The sequence below is a fragment of the Musca domestica genome, unplaced genomic scaffold (genome assembly GCF_030504385.1).
Source record: "Musca domestica strain aabys unplaced genomic scaffold, Musca_domestica.polishedcontigs.V.1.1 35, whole genome shotgun sequence".
NCBI lineage: Eukaryota > Metazoa > Arthropoda > Insecta > Diptera > Muscidae > Musca > Musca domestica.
In genome coordinates this window covers 9,309,438-9,327,376 of record NW_026712315.1, presented here as the reverse complement: position 1 = coordinate 9,327,376, position 17,939 = coordinate 9,309,438, and the positions used below count along the sequence as shown (strand labels likewise).

General features: G+C 32.7%; 1 protein-coding gene across 8 annotated transcripts in view; it reads left to right on the top strand.

Moving 5' to 3' along the window:
- Positions 1–16,232, top strand: part of LOC131803929 (antichymotrypsin-2-like) — a 45,032-nt gene extending 28,800 nt beyond the window's left edge. For 2 of the 8 annotated variants that reach the window (XM_059125871.1, XM_059125872.1), the window contains exon 4: positions 2,047–2,391. In XM_059125871.1, the coding sequence (XP_058981854.1) occupies positions 2,047–2,297 (251 nt within the window). In that variant the 3' untranslated portion in view covers positions 2,298–2,391. Of the gene's footprint in view, positions 1–2,046; positions 2,392–5,706; positions 5,886–11,621; positions 11,806–12,069; positions 12,276–12,489; positions 12,737–15,393; positions 15,532–16,035 lie in introns of those variants that run through there. The other 6 variants (XM_059125876.1, XM_059125877.1, XM_059125879.1 and 3 more) reach the window with 6 other exon arrangements.
- Positions 16,233–17,939: the final 1,707 nt, after the last annotated feature.

Here is a 17,939-nt window from a genome sequence, read left to right as displayed (position 1 = left end):
TCAAGTCATAAAATATAAAAGTTTTGAAAATTGTGACCCTTTGTGGGTCAGTTACCAGAAGGGGCTCGCAGATATATATCAACTTTACAACAGAAATTTGAAGAGGGCCTGAAGCTTTCGCTTTGTTTGAGAGATTTGTTTTTCAAAATCTTGAACCCTATATGGGGAAGGTAGCAAAAGAAATGGTCCGATCTCTACCATGTTTATAACAGATCTTGTGCTGATAGAAATATTGAGATGTGCCAATTCTGAATGACATCGGATATTAATTTTATGAGCTCAATGGATATTCACAATTTTGACCCTCTGTAGGGGAGGTACCAGAAGGAGTGAACCGATATATTCAATTTTAACCCCCGACCTTGGGTTAATATTAATATAGTGATATGTGTAAATTGAAGACAATTAGACTCTTATATCCCATTTTATAAGAGTTATAACTGTTCGAAATCTTGACCCTTTGTGGGGAAGGTACTGGAAGGAGTGGACCATCTTCACAGCAGATCTTGTGTCAATAGAAATAATTGAATGTGTGAAATATGAAGAGAACGTGTTGCTTATTTCGTATTTTATAATAGTTTAGGTTATTCAAAACATTGACTCTTTGTGGGGAATTTAGTAGAAGAAGTGGACCGATATTTTCGCACCTGACCTAGAACTGATGCAAATATAAGGAGTTGGAGCAAAAGAGTTATACTTTTTCTTTCTGTGCAGAAAAATATATATATTTTTTTTTGAAAATTTCGATCTTTTGTGGGGTAGTTACCAAAAAAGAGTGAACCGATATTGCCCTTCGATATCTTCGAACTCGATCTAAGTTTGATAATAATATTACTATGCACCAATAATATTATGATCCGATTTGGTGGAATACTGTCTTCGAGAGTTATCGCGCTCACCAGCCAGCCAGAGAGACGGACGGACATCGCTAGATCGACTCCAAATGTTTCGAGACGGATTTGGTCCAAAGAGACTTAGGTAGGGTCTAAAACTGTTAGTTCGATGAGGCACGTTTTGGCCATATCAATTGGTATATACCCTCATTAGCCATATGGCTGAACGTATAAATAGAGTATACATGATTTAATCTTTTTTCTAGCAGGAGATCAAAATTCGAGCTTGTTTCGCACTTTATTCGAATTCGAGGAAACATATTGCAGCTTCGGTTGGGATTTGTGGTCAAAATCTGCTAAATATTCACAATCGAGCAGTGCAGTTACAGTTACTTTTTATGATTATGCTCCAAATTTTATTTATATGAGCCGATTTCTCCAAATTGGCATATGCTTTGATTTCTGTAATAGATATTGATTTTTTTTTTTTTTAATTTTGACCGCTTATGTGCTTTCAAATCAAAAATCGTCATGAATTTTGTTTAACAGTCAGTAAAATATCTTCAGCCGTTCAAAAATTAAATTGTTTTGACCAAGAGAAAATACTCTGATCCACTCTTCGTTGATTTAAATAACTTGGATTTGGACTACTCTGAATTTGGGTTAGAGACCCTGTGCTCTAAAAAATGGCTGAACCACTCACCTTTACTTGATGTTTCTCCTGTTATTGTCTAAAACTGATTGTAGCTTCTCTAAAATGGTTTCCATTTTATATCTAACCCATACAAGTAGTTCCATGAATAATAGAGACGAGTTTACTCTATTTGGTGGTTGGGGAATTTGTTAGCCACTATAAAAACGAGGTTCACTCAATAATTTTGGGAAAACTGGGCTCATAACTAGCAGAATTTAATTCCAAACAGACAGTGAAAAATATTACTTTGGAAAAATTCACTTTTGGAAATGTATACATCATTTCCCTCTAGTACATTTATTTTTGTTCAGCTTTTGTAATGCTTTTCGAAATCAGATCGGACATTAGAGTAGCTCTTAGTTAATTTTCTTTCATAACACCCTTTTCCCATTATCGATATGAAGTAGTTTCAATTTGAAAGATTTATGTATTCCCAACCCGCCTCCTTTATCTTTCTCTATCTATCTTCTCCTCACCATGACATTTTTTTCTAATCTATATATGTATGTTATTGTTTAGGCATGTCGATTCGCAAGAAACGCTGTATAGTAGACTTTGACGAACCGAAAGAGTTCAGCGTTGACCACCCATTTATATATCAACTACATCATAAAACAACTGTAACGTCCCCACCATTCTCACCCACATCAACTGACGAAGCAACAACAATTTTACCATTATTCATGGGTTCACATCAAGTCGTGGTAGCCGATGCGGTCACAACACCGACCGCCGACTCAAGTACAAATAGAATTAGTGATGAATTATAAATCAAAATAGCAACAACAACAAAATGTTATAGATATACATATTTATTGTATTTTTTTCTTTTTGGAGAAATATAAAAGAAATGGCAACTAAAAATGGTATTAATATGATGATATTAAATGTTTGTGTGTGTTTTAATAATATATAGAAAAATCAAAAATATGTGCATATTTGTGTATAAAAATGTATGTTGTATTTATCACAGACAACAACCATCCAAACATTTATCGCAGACAACAAATATGCATTATTCTGGCAAAAAATTGTATATGTTTTGCATGTGGTTCAAACTTTTATTTGTTGAATAAATTTGGAATATAAGAAAAATGCTCTTACAATGTTTTTTAATCTATGTTATAATAATGAAGATGATAACAACAATACTTCTAAAAAATAATATTTTAATATAATAATAAATATGTAATAATAATAAAAATAATAATAATAATAATAATAATAATAATAATAATAATAATAATAATAATAATAATAATAATAATAATAATAATAATAATAATAATAATAATAATAATAATAATAACAATAATAACAATAATAACAATAATAATAATAATAATAATAATAATAATAATAATAATAATAATAATAATAATAATAATAATAATAATAATAATAACAATAATAATAATAATAATAATAATAATAATAATAATAATAATAATAATAATAATAATAATAATAATAATAATAATAATAATAATAATAATAATAATAATAATAATAATAATAATAATAATAATAATAATAATAATAATAATAATAATAATAATAATAATAATAATAATAATAATAATAATAATAATAATAATAATAATAATAATAATAATAATAATAATAATATTCCCAATCTTGATGACTTTTGAAAATTTTCCCATGAATTTGTCTAAAAGTTGTTCCCTTTACCCTAAGCGGGGTAGTATTTAATGTCCGGCCCGGCAGAACTTAATGTGTTATACCCTCCACTATTCCATGGAGGGTACATCAACTTTGTCATTCCCATTCCCATATATACTTTATATTCTGTATCAGCGTAAAATTCTAAGACAATATAGTGATGTCCGTCTGTCTATCCGTCTGTCTGTCTGTTGTAATCACGCTACCTTTCGAATAAATTGAGATAGAAGGCTAAACTTGTGCATACATGGATAGTTTACCAGTAGACAGATAAGGTTCGTAAATGGACCATGTCGGTCCACGTTTTCGTATAGCCCACATATAACGGTACCTCCCTCCAGATATAGCCCCCATATGATGGCATATCCCGATACTCCGTAATCTCATGATTTTTGCTACATTATTTTCCGGAATCATTTTGAATTTGTTATTTGAAGTTCGTAACGAGTATTACAGCCTAGCACAAAAATGTTGATAGCCCTTAACTTAATGCAAAAAAAAAAAAAAATCGTATGCAGGTCATTATTTTTGAGACATTATTCACCGTAATTGTAGAAATTTCGTATGCAGGTCCACGTCTTCGTATAGTACCCATATAACGGTTTTCATTTAAGTGGTAGTTTTCGGATTTTTTTTTTGTAATTTTTCAAGTTCCTTTGAAATGGTAGAGGGTATTAAAAGTTCGTCCCGGCCGAACTTAGCTGCGCTTTTTACTTGTATTTTTTATTTTTGCCATATTTTTATCACATGTGATTTTTTTTTTCTAATTGACACAATTTTTATTTGTACATTTTTGGTCTGTTCCAAAACTGCCCTTTATGATATCGAAAAATATTGCAAAAAATAGTAGATTTGACGGTATGATATTCAAGTCGCAATTACTTTCCGATTTTAATGAAATTTTGCTGTGGGTAAGATTAGGGTCAGAATAGAAGCGTATTGCTTTGAAGAAGGAAAAATATTTAAAGTTGAAAATGTAGAAAATCTAAAAATTGTCTGGAAATTGCATTCGCCCTACAGTTCTCAACTAAGGAGTTTAAAGTTGAGGACAGCCAAGCATTTTCAATGGTCATCAGATAATATGGAAATGGACCAGAATTTTGTGTGAAAAGAATACCAAAATTACAAATACATGAATGTGAAATTTCTGTTTTTTTTCGTAAGATAGAATTTCGTATTTGACGTAAAAGGAACATTTGCTTCCTAAAAACCTATGGTTTTTTACAGATCTTATGTTTTTGGAAACTATTGGCTCCAGATCTATGATGATTATTCGAATAGAGGAATGAATTATGTCCAACATTTGTTTTTATTATCTAGTAGATATGGGAATGTTTCTTAGGGGAATCTTCATTCTAGTCAAAAAGGTTTTAGATCTGCAACAACATTTGCGGTAATGTTTCGGCAGATCTGAGATCTGTACTGTTGGACCCTCCCGACTATTAATTTTGCTCACTTGTATCACTAATATCCTGTTCGGCAAACTACAAAGTTTTTGACGACTTTTTGGTGTAAAAGATGAATATTTTCTGTTTATTTTCTCTTTCGAGACGAGCTTAATGATCTGAATTTTGCAGTGAAAAGGAAAGCCAGATAGACACTATCATACACTCACCACTATGCGACGCGTTTCGCCGTTGGTTAAGCGGCTCATCAGGCATATTTGGTGTGGATGATGGCTTACAAGGACCGTTCTCTGGAAAGTGGTATATATTTCGAACTTATTGCAAATTAGCATATGCGAATTATACACTAGAAACTCTTCAGGTTCGACTCAAGTTCTATTGGCAGATCTTTTTCACAGCAAAGTTTTGTTTTTGTAGTGATGGATTTTTGTCCACAACAACTACATTGCTTCCAATACATACACTTGTTTTAGTGCTGCTTTAGGAAGACGGGTTAATGACTCTGAACGTAGAGACGGCAACTTCTAGTTGGCTGCACACCGAGGTTCGCGGTTCAAAGCCCACAGCCAGGCTCGGCTGAATTGAGTTTTGCCTTGTTAAGGCGAAGATCATATGTTTTATGACTTATGTGTTTATTTTCTCTTTCGAGACGAGCTTAATGATCTGAAATTTGCAGTGAAAAGGAAAGCCAGATAGACACTATCACACACTCACCACTATGCGACGCGTTTCGCCGTTGAATATTTTCATTTTCCTAATATTCTTTCCGAAAAAGTAAATACTTGAATAATATATAAAACCTTGAAAGTCTGAGAATTTAGTACGATGTACGTAGTTTGATTATTATTTTATTATTTTTAGTTGCCAAAATTAACAAGTTGTATTTTTTGAGGGCTGAAAAATACCTAATACGAAATGTTGAAACGAATCTAAAATAAAAGATCCATAAGAATTTTCGAAATTTGGAAACTATGATTTTTTTCTTCAACATAAGTATGTATGTGTTATATATGTTTGCCATGTTAACTTAATTCTCCACAAAATTTTAGTACTTAATGCGATAATTTAAAAATGTCTTCATTTTCTTTAGCTATCCTAATTTCACGTCTAAAATCTTCGATGGGTCGAATTCATCCGAAGAATTTCATTGCGAATCATGGATTTAACTATTACCTGAAAAACAAAGAGGAAATTAAATTGTTTATGGGAAGCTACAAAATTCCCAAAGCGACAGTTGCCATTTAGGAAAAATGCTAAAGCTACATATACATTATTGTAATTGAGAAACTAAATAAATCATTAAATGAATGCTAATACATATTTATGTTAAGGAAAATATATCCTTAAAAATAGCTTGAAGAAAAAAAAGAACAGTGCTGGTTGAGATAGCGTGGCTAATCTATTAATTATTTGTTATTAAAAAAATGACAAAAAATATATGCCCAGACATGTGTCCAATTTTTCTCCACAAAAAATAAACATCGCTCTTGTAAAAACAAACAATAAAAACCCTCCACCAAATTTTCGAACCTGCAAAGACAATTTTCTGTAGTACCTATCACAAAATTCAAATACGAAATTTGAAACAATTCGGTGTATAATGCCGCTAAAATCATCAAATACCGAATATAGGGAGGTGCAGTTATGTGGGGACTATACCTAAACGTGGACCTATGTAACCGATTTTCAATACCAAAAGTCCTGCAGTCCAAACACCCATTTCAGTAAAATTTGATTAACCTACTTCAATTCGTTCGGAAGCTAGAGTGAAAGATGGACAGACAGACAGACGGAGGGACATCGCTAAAGAATTTTAAAATGTTATGCCGATCAAGAATACTTGCACTTTGTGAGGTCTAAAATGTATATTTCGAGGTGTTACAAACGGAATGACAAACTTAATATACCAACCATACTATGGTCGAGGGTACAAAAAAATTAGATTTAACCCTATTTAGATAAAATTTTGCAATATTTGTTTGTGTTTGTTTATGACAGAGCTCCGAAATGTGGGGGAAAAATAGAAATCGGGAAGACGTTATATTTCTAAGTAACTAGAAGTATCGAGTTGCACCAGAATTCTCTGGAAATTGATCAGATTCTACCCGGCTCTGTTATTTTTTTGTTCTCTGTCGGCTTGTATACGACCCCAACAGTCCGCCTCCACATCAAAAACCGTTTCCTACCAAACATACATACGAACATACAACTCAGCATAAAAAATAACGTTTTCCCTCCATTTCACTTTTACTCTATTTTGAAAACAGTTGCTCCTATGAAGCGCTCCCACAAAAAAAAAAGAGTGGAGAGTAAACTTCTTGTGAAATTTCTATTCTTCGGCAACACCTTATCCTTTAACATATATATTTTTCTATTTTTGAGGAATAGAAAAAGATATTTCTTATATATAGATCCAAACTATAGATCCAAAAACTCGAAAAAAACTACTGTTTTTCAAATTTATATCTTTTCAGTATTGAGAAAAAATAAATATTTTCTATAGCTACGTGTATGACAGCTGCTTTCTCATTCATAATCCTGAGGCCTTCTGTGTAAAAGTGCTTCGTTTTGTAATAGCTTTATGCCATGGCTTCTAATTTGCATGAGGATTTAAATGCTGGGAAATTGCCTCCAGTGTAAATGTTTGTCCTATTGTTGTTTCCACTTCCTTGTATATTTTCAGCAAGAATAGCAAAGAAGATCAAAGGTGACAAAATTGGAGAAATTATACAAATTTTCCAAGTTGACCATTCCTTCCGCTATGTTGTACAAAACTCCCAGGGAATTAAGTTCTTTGAAGGAAAATATGTAGATAACCTATAGAGATATCAACTATTATTTCTTCAAATAAAGCATCATCGAAAAATGTACGAAAATTGTTTCAATATTTTAGTGGTACTGTATTTCGTGTACATACATATCAATGCTTTACGGAAAATTCAAATAGATTTTATAGGGTTGTCGGCTCGAAATATAATTTTTTTGCATCTTCGGGTTATTGAGTTAAAAAATCAATCTTGAAGCCTTAGAAAACTGGTCAGAATATGTATTGAATTTTGCACATACAACCAAACTAGGCCTGAAAATATGTATTCCAAATTTGATCGAAATCGGTTCAGATATAGCTATAGCTCCCATATATATTGTTCATCCGATTTGTTATTTTTGTCCTCCGCACCCGTAATATGCACTCTGTAACAACAATATTTTGGGGAAATATATCAAATGCAGCTCAGAAACACCTTTGCTAAATTTTATCGAGATCGGTTCAGATTTGGATATAGCTTCCATATATAACTTCGTCCGATTTACATTTTATTGTACACCAAACGTCTAATATTTGCCCAAATGGGATGAAATTTGGCACTTACGACCGAATTGAGTCTAGCTAGTATGACAAATTTGGTGAAGATCGGTTCAGATATAGCTATAGCTCCCATATATATTGTTCATCCGATTTGTTGTATTTGTTACCCATAGCCATAATATGCACTCCGTAACAACGATATTCAGGGAAATATATCAAGTACAGCTCAGAAATATCTTTGTCAAATTTTATCGAGATCGGTTCAGATATGTATATCTTTATCTGATTTCAAATTAATTTTGCACCAAATGGGCAATACAAGTCCGAATTTAAAAGATTCAAATGTTTCGGCATATTTAGTCCTTTGAACTTTAAATTACAATTATAATCATAGCGTGAATGATTAAATTCTCCCATCAAATCTTTTAATTGTTATGTGGAGCTCTACTAAATTAGCAAAGTGGTGTAGGGTATCATAAAGTCGGCCCCGCCCGACTTCAGGACTTTCTTTACTGGTTTGTTATGGCTTCGTTTGTAACTGTCAAATTTTTCAGATTCCAAGCAAAGCTTCAATATAACCATTGCCCAAATAACTAATAATTTGCAATACATTTGCGTCCCAACTCAGCCCAGAAATTTTGAAAAAATGTTTTTTTATTTTTAATTTATTTTTAACGCTATTCTCATTACAGGTCTCCTAATAAAGCGTAAATATTGCAAATGGGAGAATGAAATAATTGTAAATTTTGAAGTCGAACATAGTTTCTATTACATTTTCAAATCGAACTCGGATGTCAAATACTTTGAGGGACATAAATGTGTGGTTTAATAGCATGTAAGATGATGTATAATGTAATTAAATACATTAAAAAACATTTGCTATTTGCCAGGCCAGAGGCTCCTTTTCATTCATAATCCAATCATGTTCATGTATCTTATCAATGCTATTTTTAATACCCTCCACCATAGTATGGGGGTATATTAAGTTTGCCATTCCGTTTGTAACACCCCGAAATATACATTTTAGACCACACCAGCTATATATATTCTTCATCAGAAGGAAATTCTATTTCGATTTAGCGATGTCCGTCCGTCCGTTGATACAATTTTACTTAAATGTGTGTTTGTCCCTATATTCGGTATTTTGGTGTTTTTGGCTACATTATTCCCCGGAATAGTTTCAAGTTTTGTATTTTAATACTATAATGTCTATGACAAAAATTGTCTATGCAAATTCACGGTTTCGTGTGGATCCCAATACAACGGGACTCCCTATATTCTGCATTCTTAATTTTAACCGATTTTTTTATTTGAAATTTTTTTTTTTTTTAATTTATTAATTTGTTAAAAAAAATTAAGACACAATAATATAGAACCCCCGATTGAAATATTTTATATAGAAATTTTAATAGAAATCGATCTATATTTTACGGTAGGTACCGATTTAAGCTATCTAAGATGTTTTAGATTTTTTTTCAATCGGGGCAAATGGTACTAGCAAGTACCAGATACTTCAACAGCGAAAAATCCACCTGAACATTTATGATTCGTTCCAACAATTCATGTTAGGCTTTTTCAGTACTCAAAATGTAAAATTTGTTCAGTTTGACAATATTGTTTAAAAAAACTTTATACATCGTACTAAATTTTCAGACTTTCAAGGGTTTATTTATTAATCGAGTTTTTCATTTTTCTGAAAGAATAATAGGAAAAGGAAAATGTTTACACCAAAATTAGCCAAAATTGTTCATTTTTAAGTTTACGAGGTGGATATTAGTAAAATCATTGCACAATGGACGCACATCCAATTATTCCGTTAAAAATTATTTCAACGACTCTAGAAACCAACAGTGATCTCAATATAAAATTTCAGAACTTCAGCTCTATAACTTCACCCAATACCAAATTTAGCAACATTTAGTACATAAATCCAAAAGAATCTACATCTCTCCACCCTAGACACCAACAGTGATCCATAATTAGTAACATTTAGTACTTTTCGAATAATTATTTGCAAAACTACCACCAGATACCAACAAAGAACCAATTTCAAATTTCGGGATTCAAGCTCTACATATACACCCAATGCCAAATTTAAAAAAACATGTAGTACTTTTCGTATAATTTTAGTAATTATTCCATATTTCAATCCTAGACATCAGCAGTTCTCGGAATATAAAATTCCACAGTTTCGGAACTATTTTTTTAGTAAATCCGAGATACCAACAAATTTCTGAATTTCCGCTCTATCCGTTCACCAAATTCTAAATGTACAACCATTGAGTGCTGTTAGTATAAATATGGGACGCATTTTAAAACCAACGTCAAATCTAAATTCCAGATACCAACAGAGACCTCAATATTAAATTTGAGGATTCCAGCACTATCCCTTACCCAAGACCCAATTGAATGCCACTAGTACTGTTCGAACAATTGTAGTACACATTTACAAAACCACCTCCATATCTTAACCACAGACAACAGCGGTGACATCTATATAAAATATCGGGATGTTAGCCCTATTTCTTCACCCAATACCAAAGTTTATCTCCATCACTCCGCTTAATACTAATTATACGGAGTGAGATAAAAAAACTGCAACAAAGTCAAACGCCATAATTTTTACATTTTTTTTTTTATAATTTTATCGAATGAAAGCAACAAATGTCGGAAATAGCACCAAATTTTAGAATAAGCTTGGATTTGTGTATGTGTATGGCCCAAGGCATCTTTTCTGATGCCACGGTCGATTAATACGAGCGGAGAGCGACCATCGGCTGTTATGGCGGCCCCCACCAACCGCAGGTGCACATTTTCAGCTGACCTTTTAGGCAAGTAAACACGATCATTTTGCTGCTGGACAACGAATGTTTTCTCATTGGAGAAAACCAAATTCGACAGTTCACCACTTTCGGCCAAGCGAAGCAACTCTTTAGCTCTTTTGAGTCTATTTTTTTTCCTGTTGTGGTGTAAGTTCTTGCACTTTTTGGAATTTCAATGGCTTTACCCCGAGCTCATTTTTCAATATTTGTCGAATGGAATATTACGATATGTTCAGCTCACGAGCCATTTTTCAGCCACGCGGGCTTCTTTACTTTTCGAACCATTTCTGCTGATGTTGCTGTTTTCTTCCGTCCACTTCCTTGAGTTCGGGCTACATTACCGGTATCACGGTAACGAGTGATGGTACGAAACACAAAAGATTTATTCACCTTTAAACGCTGGAGTGCTCTAACGATAGCCACTTGAGGTTTTCCATCAAAATATAAAGAAATCACTCTATCACGCTTGAATTCCATCACGAATAACTTCTTTTCTGAAAAATTCTCACCAAAATCCTTTTGTACGTTTGTAAACAATATAATGAGGTGTCACTGGAATAATTACAACAGCTGTCGAATGTGTGGCTTAGAAATGACAGCAGTCTGAAATTGGCTGCAGTTTTTTCATGTTACCATGTAATGGTTCCACACACTTAATTGGCCGAACCTAATGTTATTTACTTGTTTTAACACTTTGATGTGTTGTTAACGAATTTAATATTCAAAAAACTACTCTTTTCTCAAGATAATAAACGTCACTAATGCGTCCATTTGTTTTCTGTCTGACATTCTAAGCTCCTTGGCAATATCTTCATCTTATGTGTGTTCATTGTGCGTCTTTTCAAGAGTCCTCTATTTTTTGTATATGTTTTCCAGCCGGAATTGTGATGAATCGAATGGCTCCTAGGATAGTGGATCCGCCTATGATTTTTAACGTGGATCATCCATTTTTCTATAAAATCGTAGACAAGAATTTGGTAACATTATTCGAGGGAGATATGAAAGCGTTCTAATATAAAACGGCGCCCTATATAGATTTTTATGATTTTTTATATCATTAGAATTTAAAATTAAAAAAAACTAATAAATTAATTAATATTTAATATCTGCAAACCTATACATTTGTTTTACTGCCTTGGGAAAAAATGAACTAATCAGGGTTTAAAATAAAAAAGTAGCAATTTTTTTTTTTTTTAATACTAGTTGTGTGCAAATGTAGCCGTCCCATTTATTTGTCGCTTTTTAAACTCCTTTAGTCAGTACGTTTTCAAATTTCCAAAAATTTCTTAAATAATTTTGCCATTACTTTTCTCTCGTCCTGCAGCTGTGGAAATTGTGCTGGAATGTGCCTTCATATCCTTTGATTTACCAAAAGAATTTTACGTCGATCGCCCCTTCTATTATGTTGTGAAAAATAACAAGGATTATAATAGCTTATTTGTTGGCAAAATTGAAAATTTCTAAATTATATTCAGTTTTTTTTATACATATTTACACAAGTTTTAATAAAAAAAAATTCTTTTAATATAAGTATTTTATTTGAAAATTATTTGTGAAAATTCATTGTTTTGAAAATTTTGGGAAACTTAATATTAACATTGTTTTGTCCTTCATTGAAATTGCAAGCGTTTGCGTCTGGGGAGTTAATGCATGTCCGTACAAAAGTTGGAATGAACATTGGGTTCGTATAGTTTTAATACGCTTGCCGATCATATATCTAATTATTATTTATTTTATTTTGTAGGTATTAGAGCAGGCTCTGTAAGTTTTTCACGGCCGAAACGTTTCAATGCCAATCATCGTTTTATTTATGTAATCAGAAGTACAAACCGAGTAGCCTGGTTCTTTGCCAGATACATGGGATGATCAGTGCCACAAAATACATTCAATAATGCCTTTATAAAAATAGATAATAGTCTTTCCAAAAATAATTGAAAATTTCCAAAGTTCATATAAATAGATATTTTAGCTGTAATAACCATAAAAAATAGTATATATTTCCATAATAATAATAATAATAAATAAATAAATAAATAAATATGTTTTAATTAATACTTTTGAATATTTGTATTCTAAAAGGAATGAATGACATTGCCTGATTTGATTACACTGTGTAACACAAAAAATAATTACAGGGAAAATGCAGGAGATTATGAAAGTAGACATAAACAAGTAAAAAAGCAGTAAGTTCAGCCGGGCCGAATATTTGAATACCCTCCAACATTTGGAACAAATATGGAAATTTTCAAAAAAATAACATTCGCCAAAAATTCTGTTAAAATCTTTAAAAAAATTCTGTTAAAATCTTAAAAAAAAATTAGTCGTTATATTGGGGTCTATACGAAGACGTGGACCTCCATAGGCAATTTTTTTCATAAGCCATTACAATATTGAAATACGAAAATTGAAAAAAAATCCGTGAATAATGTATCCGAAATCATTAACATATGTGGGCCACACGATACTTGAGCCTATATAGATATTTCTGTTCCAGGGAGTAATGTGCTTGGAAAGAACTTCTAGTATGGATTTTTAGACAATTCCATTGAAAAAAGTTTGCTAAAATCATCAAAATACCGAATATAGGGAGGTGCCGTTATATTGGGGATAAACGATATCTTAATCTTCCAGGGGATGGAGTTCTCAGAAGAAAATGCTTATGCGAATTTTCAGACAATTTTATTGAAAAATTTGGCTACAATCATCAAAATACCGAATATCGAGGGTAGCGTTGTAGGATGGCTATACGACCTATATGAACAATTATCTTCCGGAGAGTAAAATACTCAGAAAAAAGATCTTGTGTAGATTTTCTGACAATCCCGTTGGAAAATGTGGCTGAAATCATCCAAATACCGAATATCGGGGGGGGGCTATACGATATAGCCCATTTTCGAACTTGACCTGCTCCAAGGCATATGACTGATATCTGCAAAACTTTAGCTTTTAGCTGAAATGATTGTCGAACTTAATACACCCTCCATACTATGTATGGTGGAAGGTATAAAATAGGAGACACGTATTTGTACGCAAATTCCCCTCTTTTCCACATTTTTTGAAATTTTCGAATCAAGGGTTTTTTTTTTAGGGTTAAAGCTTTTTTAGGGTTAAAGCTTCTACAAAGCATCATGTATTCTTTCCCAAATTTCACTATACAGGGTGAGATGAAAAAACAGGAACCAATTTCAGACTGCTGTCATTTCGAAGCCACTCGTCCGACAGCTGTTAAAATTATTCCAGTGACAGCTCATTATATTGTTTACATGCGTACAAAAGCATTTTGGTGAGAATTTTCCAGGAAAAATGTTATTCGTGATGGAATTCAAGCGTGATAGAGTGATTTCTTTATATTTGGCTGAAAAACAACAAGAGGTCATGGTTAGAGCACTCCAGCATTAAAATGTGTATAAATCTTTTGTGTCTCTTACCATCGTCAAGGAAGTGCAAAAAAAAAACTGTAGAAAAGTCAAATGTCATAACTTTTAAATTTTTTCAAATTTTATTGAATGAAAGCAAAAAATGTCGAAAATAGCATCAAATTTTAGAATAATTTTAGATTTGTTCGAATTGGTCACCTTTGGCACGAATTATGACCTTCAAACGGCCAATGAAACTGTCACACGCTACCCAAATGGTATCCGGAAATTTTGGTGGTCTTTGTCCGCTGGAAATGAAGCGAGGAATCTCATTTTGTAACCATTCTTGAGTGGCACGTGCTGAGTGCGATGTGCTGAGTCCTGTTGGAATGTCTAAGGTCTGCGGCCAAAATGTTTGCATGCCCAATGCTTTAATATACCCCTTAATACGAGCGGAGAGCGACCATCGACTGTTATAGCGGCCCACACCATCACTATGGCTGGCGCTTGTGTTCTGGTGGTTAACCGAACATTTTAAGCTGACCCCTTTGGCAAGCAAAAACACGATCATTTTGTTTGTTTACTCATCGGAAAAATCCAAATTTGGCAGTTCACCACTTTCGGCCAAGCGAAGCAACTCTTTAGATCTATTGAGTCTATTTTCTTTCTGCTGCGGTGTAAGTTCTTGCACTTTTTCGAATTTAAATATCTTCATCCCGATCTAATTTTTCAATATTTGCCGAATGGAATATTGCGATATGTTCAGCTCAAGAGCCATTTTTCGGGCACCGTGACGCGGGTTTTGATCAAGTCGCTTCTTTACTGTTCGAACCATTTCTGCTGATGTTGTTGTTTTCTTCTGTCCACTTCCTTGACGTCGGGCTACGCAACCAGTACCACGGTAACGAGCGATGGTACGAGACACAAAAGATTTATTTACATTTAAATGCTGGAGTGATCTAACGAAAGAAATCACACTATCACGCTTGAATTCCGTCACGAAAAACTTTTTTTCTGGAAAATGCTCACCAAAATGCTTTTGTAAGTTTGTAAACAATATAATAAGCAATCACTAAAATTATTTTAACAGGAGTCGGATTAGCGACTTTAAATGACAGCAGTCTGAAATTGGTTGCGGTTTTTTCATCTCACTCTGTATATAAAAATTCATTCCAACATTTGTCCATTTTCTTACATTTATCTCAAATTCCAATCTATTGTCCACATTTGTGTCGTTCGTCTATATTTAGATTAAAGTAAAATGAATTTTTGAACATATTTTTCTCTTTTAGCAATGCTAATGATGAGATGTTCAATGGTCATGTTCGAGGAACCTCCTATGATATTCACAGTGGACCGTCCTTTCTTATATATGATTAAGAGTTCAGACGATGTAATTTTATTTAAAGGGCAACAAAAACAGTTTTAAGGTACTATTGAGTTGTGAATTATTTAAAAAAAAAAATATCTAAGCAAATAATAAATTAGGCCCGCTGTAGAGGTCATAGCATTGAATTAGAAATGTTTTGACAAACACATATAATTTTAATAAATCACTTGTATAACATTTATGGTTGAATGGTGTATGTTTAAATTTCGATTTCTTAAACTTGATTTCAATTCCGTCGCAATGCTATATCATACAATATATACAAATAAAACATATTATTCAATTCTATATTCCCGAGTTATTCTTCTGTATTCCTGAGAAATGTTTTTGTCATATGTGTAAATAACATACATGAATCACCAAACATTGAGCTATGGAAAAATTTATTTAATTTATAAGAAAAACATAATAAATGTTTTTTTCCACTATGACTTTAATTTATTCATGCTTCAGAAATGTATTACTTTTTCGACAAAACAAATTCAAGGTGTTTTCAAAATGTAAATATTTAAAAATCTATATTTTTAATTCCTTTTTATTTCAGCTACATTCATGGTTGGTTGCTGTATGCCCATGTTCGAAGAAGAGCCAAAACTGTTTGATGTCGATCGACCATTTTTATATATGATAAAGAGCTATGATGACCTGACACTATTCAAGGGAGTTCAATTGAAGTTTTAAAATGTGAAATGAAAAAAATGATATTATGATATATATTTATTGCACAATAAAATAATTAAACCAGTAAAGAAAGTCTTAAAGTTGGGCGGGGCCGACTTTATGATACCCTACACCACATAACAATAAAAGTTTTTATGGGAGAATTCAATCATACACGCTATGATTATAATTATAACTTAAAGTTCAAAGGACTAAATATGCCTAAGCATTTGTATATTTTAAATTCGGAATTGTATTGCCCATTTGCTGCACAATTAATTTGAAATCGGATAAAGATATATATGGGAGCTATATCCAAATCTGAACCGATCTCGATAAAATTTGGCAAATATATTTCTGAGCTGTATTTGATATATTTCCTTGAATATCATTGTTACACAGTGCATACTACGGCTGTGGGTAACAAATATGACAAATCGGATGAACAATATATATGGGAGCTATAGCTATATCTGAACCGATCTTCGCCAAATTTGACATACTAGCTTCTAGACCCAATTCGGTCGTAAGTGCCAAATTCCATCCCATTTGAACAAATATTAGACGTTTGGTGCGCAATAAAAGGTAAATCGGACGAAGTTATATATGGGAGCTATATCCAAATCTGAACCGATCTCGATAAAATTTAGCAAATGTATTTCTGAGCAGCATTTGATATATTTCCCCAAATATTGTTGTTTTATTACGGCGGCGGTGGACAAAAATAACAAATCGGATGAACAATATATATGGGAGCTATAGCTATATCTGAACCGATTTCGATCAAGTTTGGCATACATATTTTCAGACCTAATTCGGGTGTATATGCAAAATTTCATACAATTCGGGCTGCTAAAAAACGTTTGGTGCACAATAAAAGGCAAATCGGACGAAGATATATATGGGAGCTATATCTAAATTTTGACCGATTATTTCCAATTTCAATAGGGTTCGTCCTTGGGACAAACAAATGGTCTGTGCAAAATTTCATCTGGATCGGGCAATAAATGCGACCTGTACTTTGTTTACAAAAATACATGGACAGACGGACGGACATGCATAAATCGACTCAGAATGTGATTCTATGCAGATCATCAAAAGGAACTATGGGTCTATCTCGTTTCCTTCTGCCTGTTACAAACAAATGCACAAAGACATAATACCCTGACCACCTTGTGGTGTAGGGTATAAAAAAAAAAATAAAAAAGCAGTAAGTTCGGTTGGTTCGGTTCGGTTTTTCAAAAAAAAAACCCTTAAAAATTTTGTTAAATTTTAAAAATACCGAATGTAGCCATTGTATAAGGGTCTATACGACGATGTGGTAACTATTGTCATGAACCATTACAACACTCAAATGCGAGACTTGAATAAAAAATTCGGTGAATAATGCAGCTAAAGTCATCAAAATACCGAATATAGGAGAGTACCCTTATATTTGATAAAATTTCGGTGAATAATGTCGCTAAAATCATCAAAATATCGAATATCGGGAGGTACCGTTATATGGAGGCTATACGAAGACGTGGACCTGCACAGACAATTTTCTGTCATGGGCTGTAGCACCCATTACGAATTTCAAATACTAAATTTGAAATAATTCCGATGAATAATGTCGTTAAAATCTCCAAAATATCGAATAAAGGAAGGTACCATTATATGGGACCTATACGAAAACGTGGACCTACTTGGCCCATTTTCAGTACCAAAAAGTCCTGCAGACATAATATGCATTTGAGTAAAATTTTATCAATCTACTTCATTTCGTTCGGAAGATAGAGTGATTTCCAC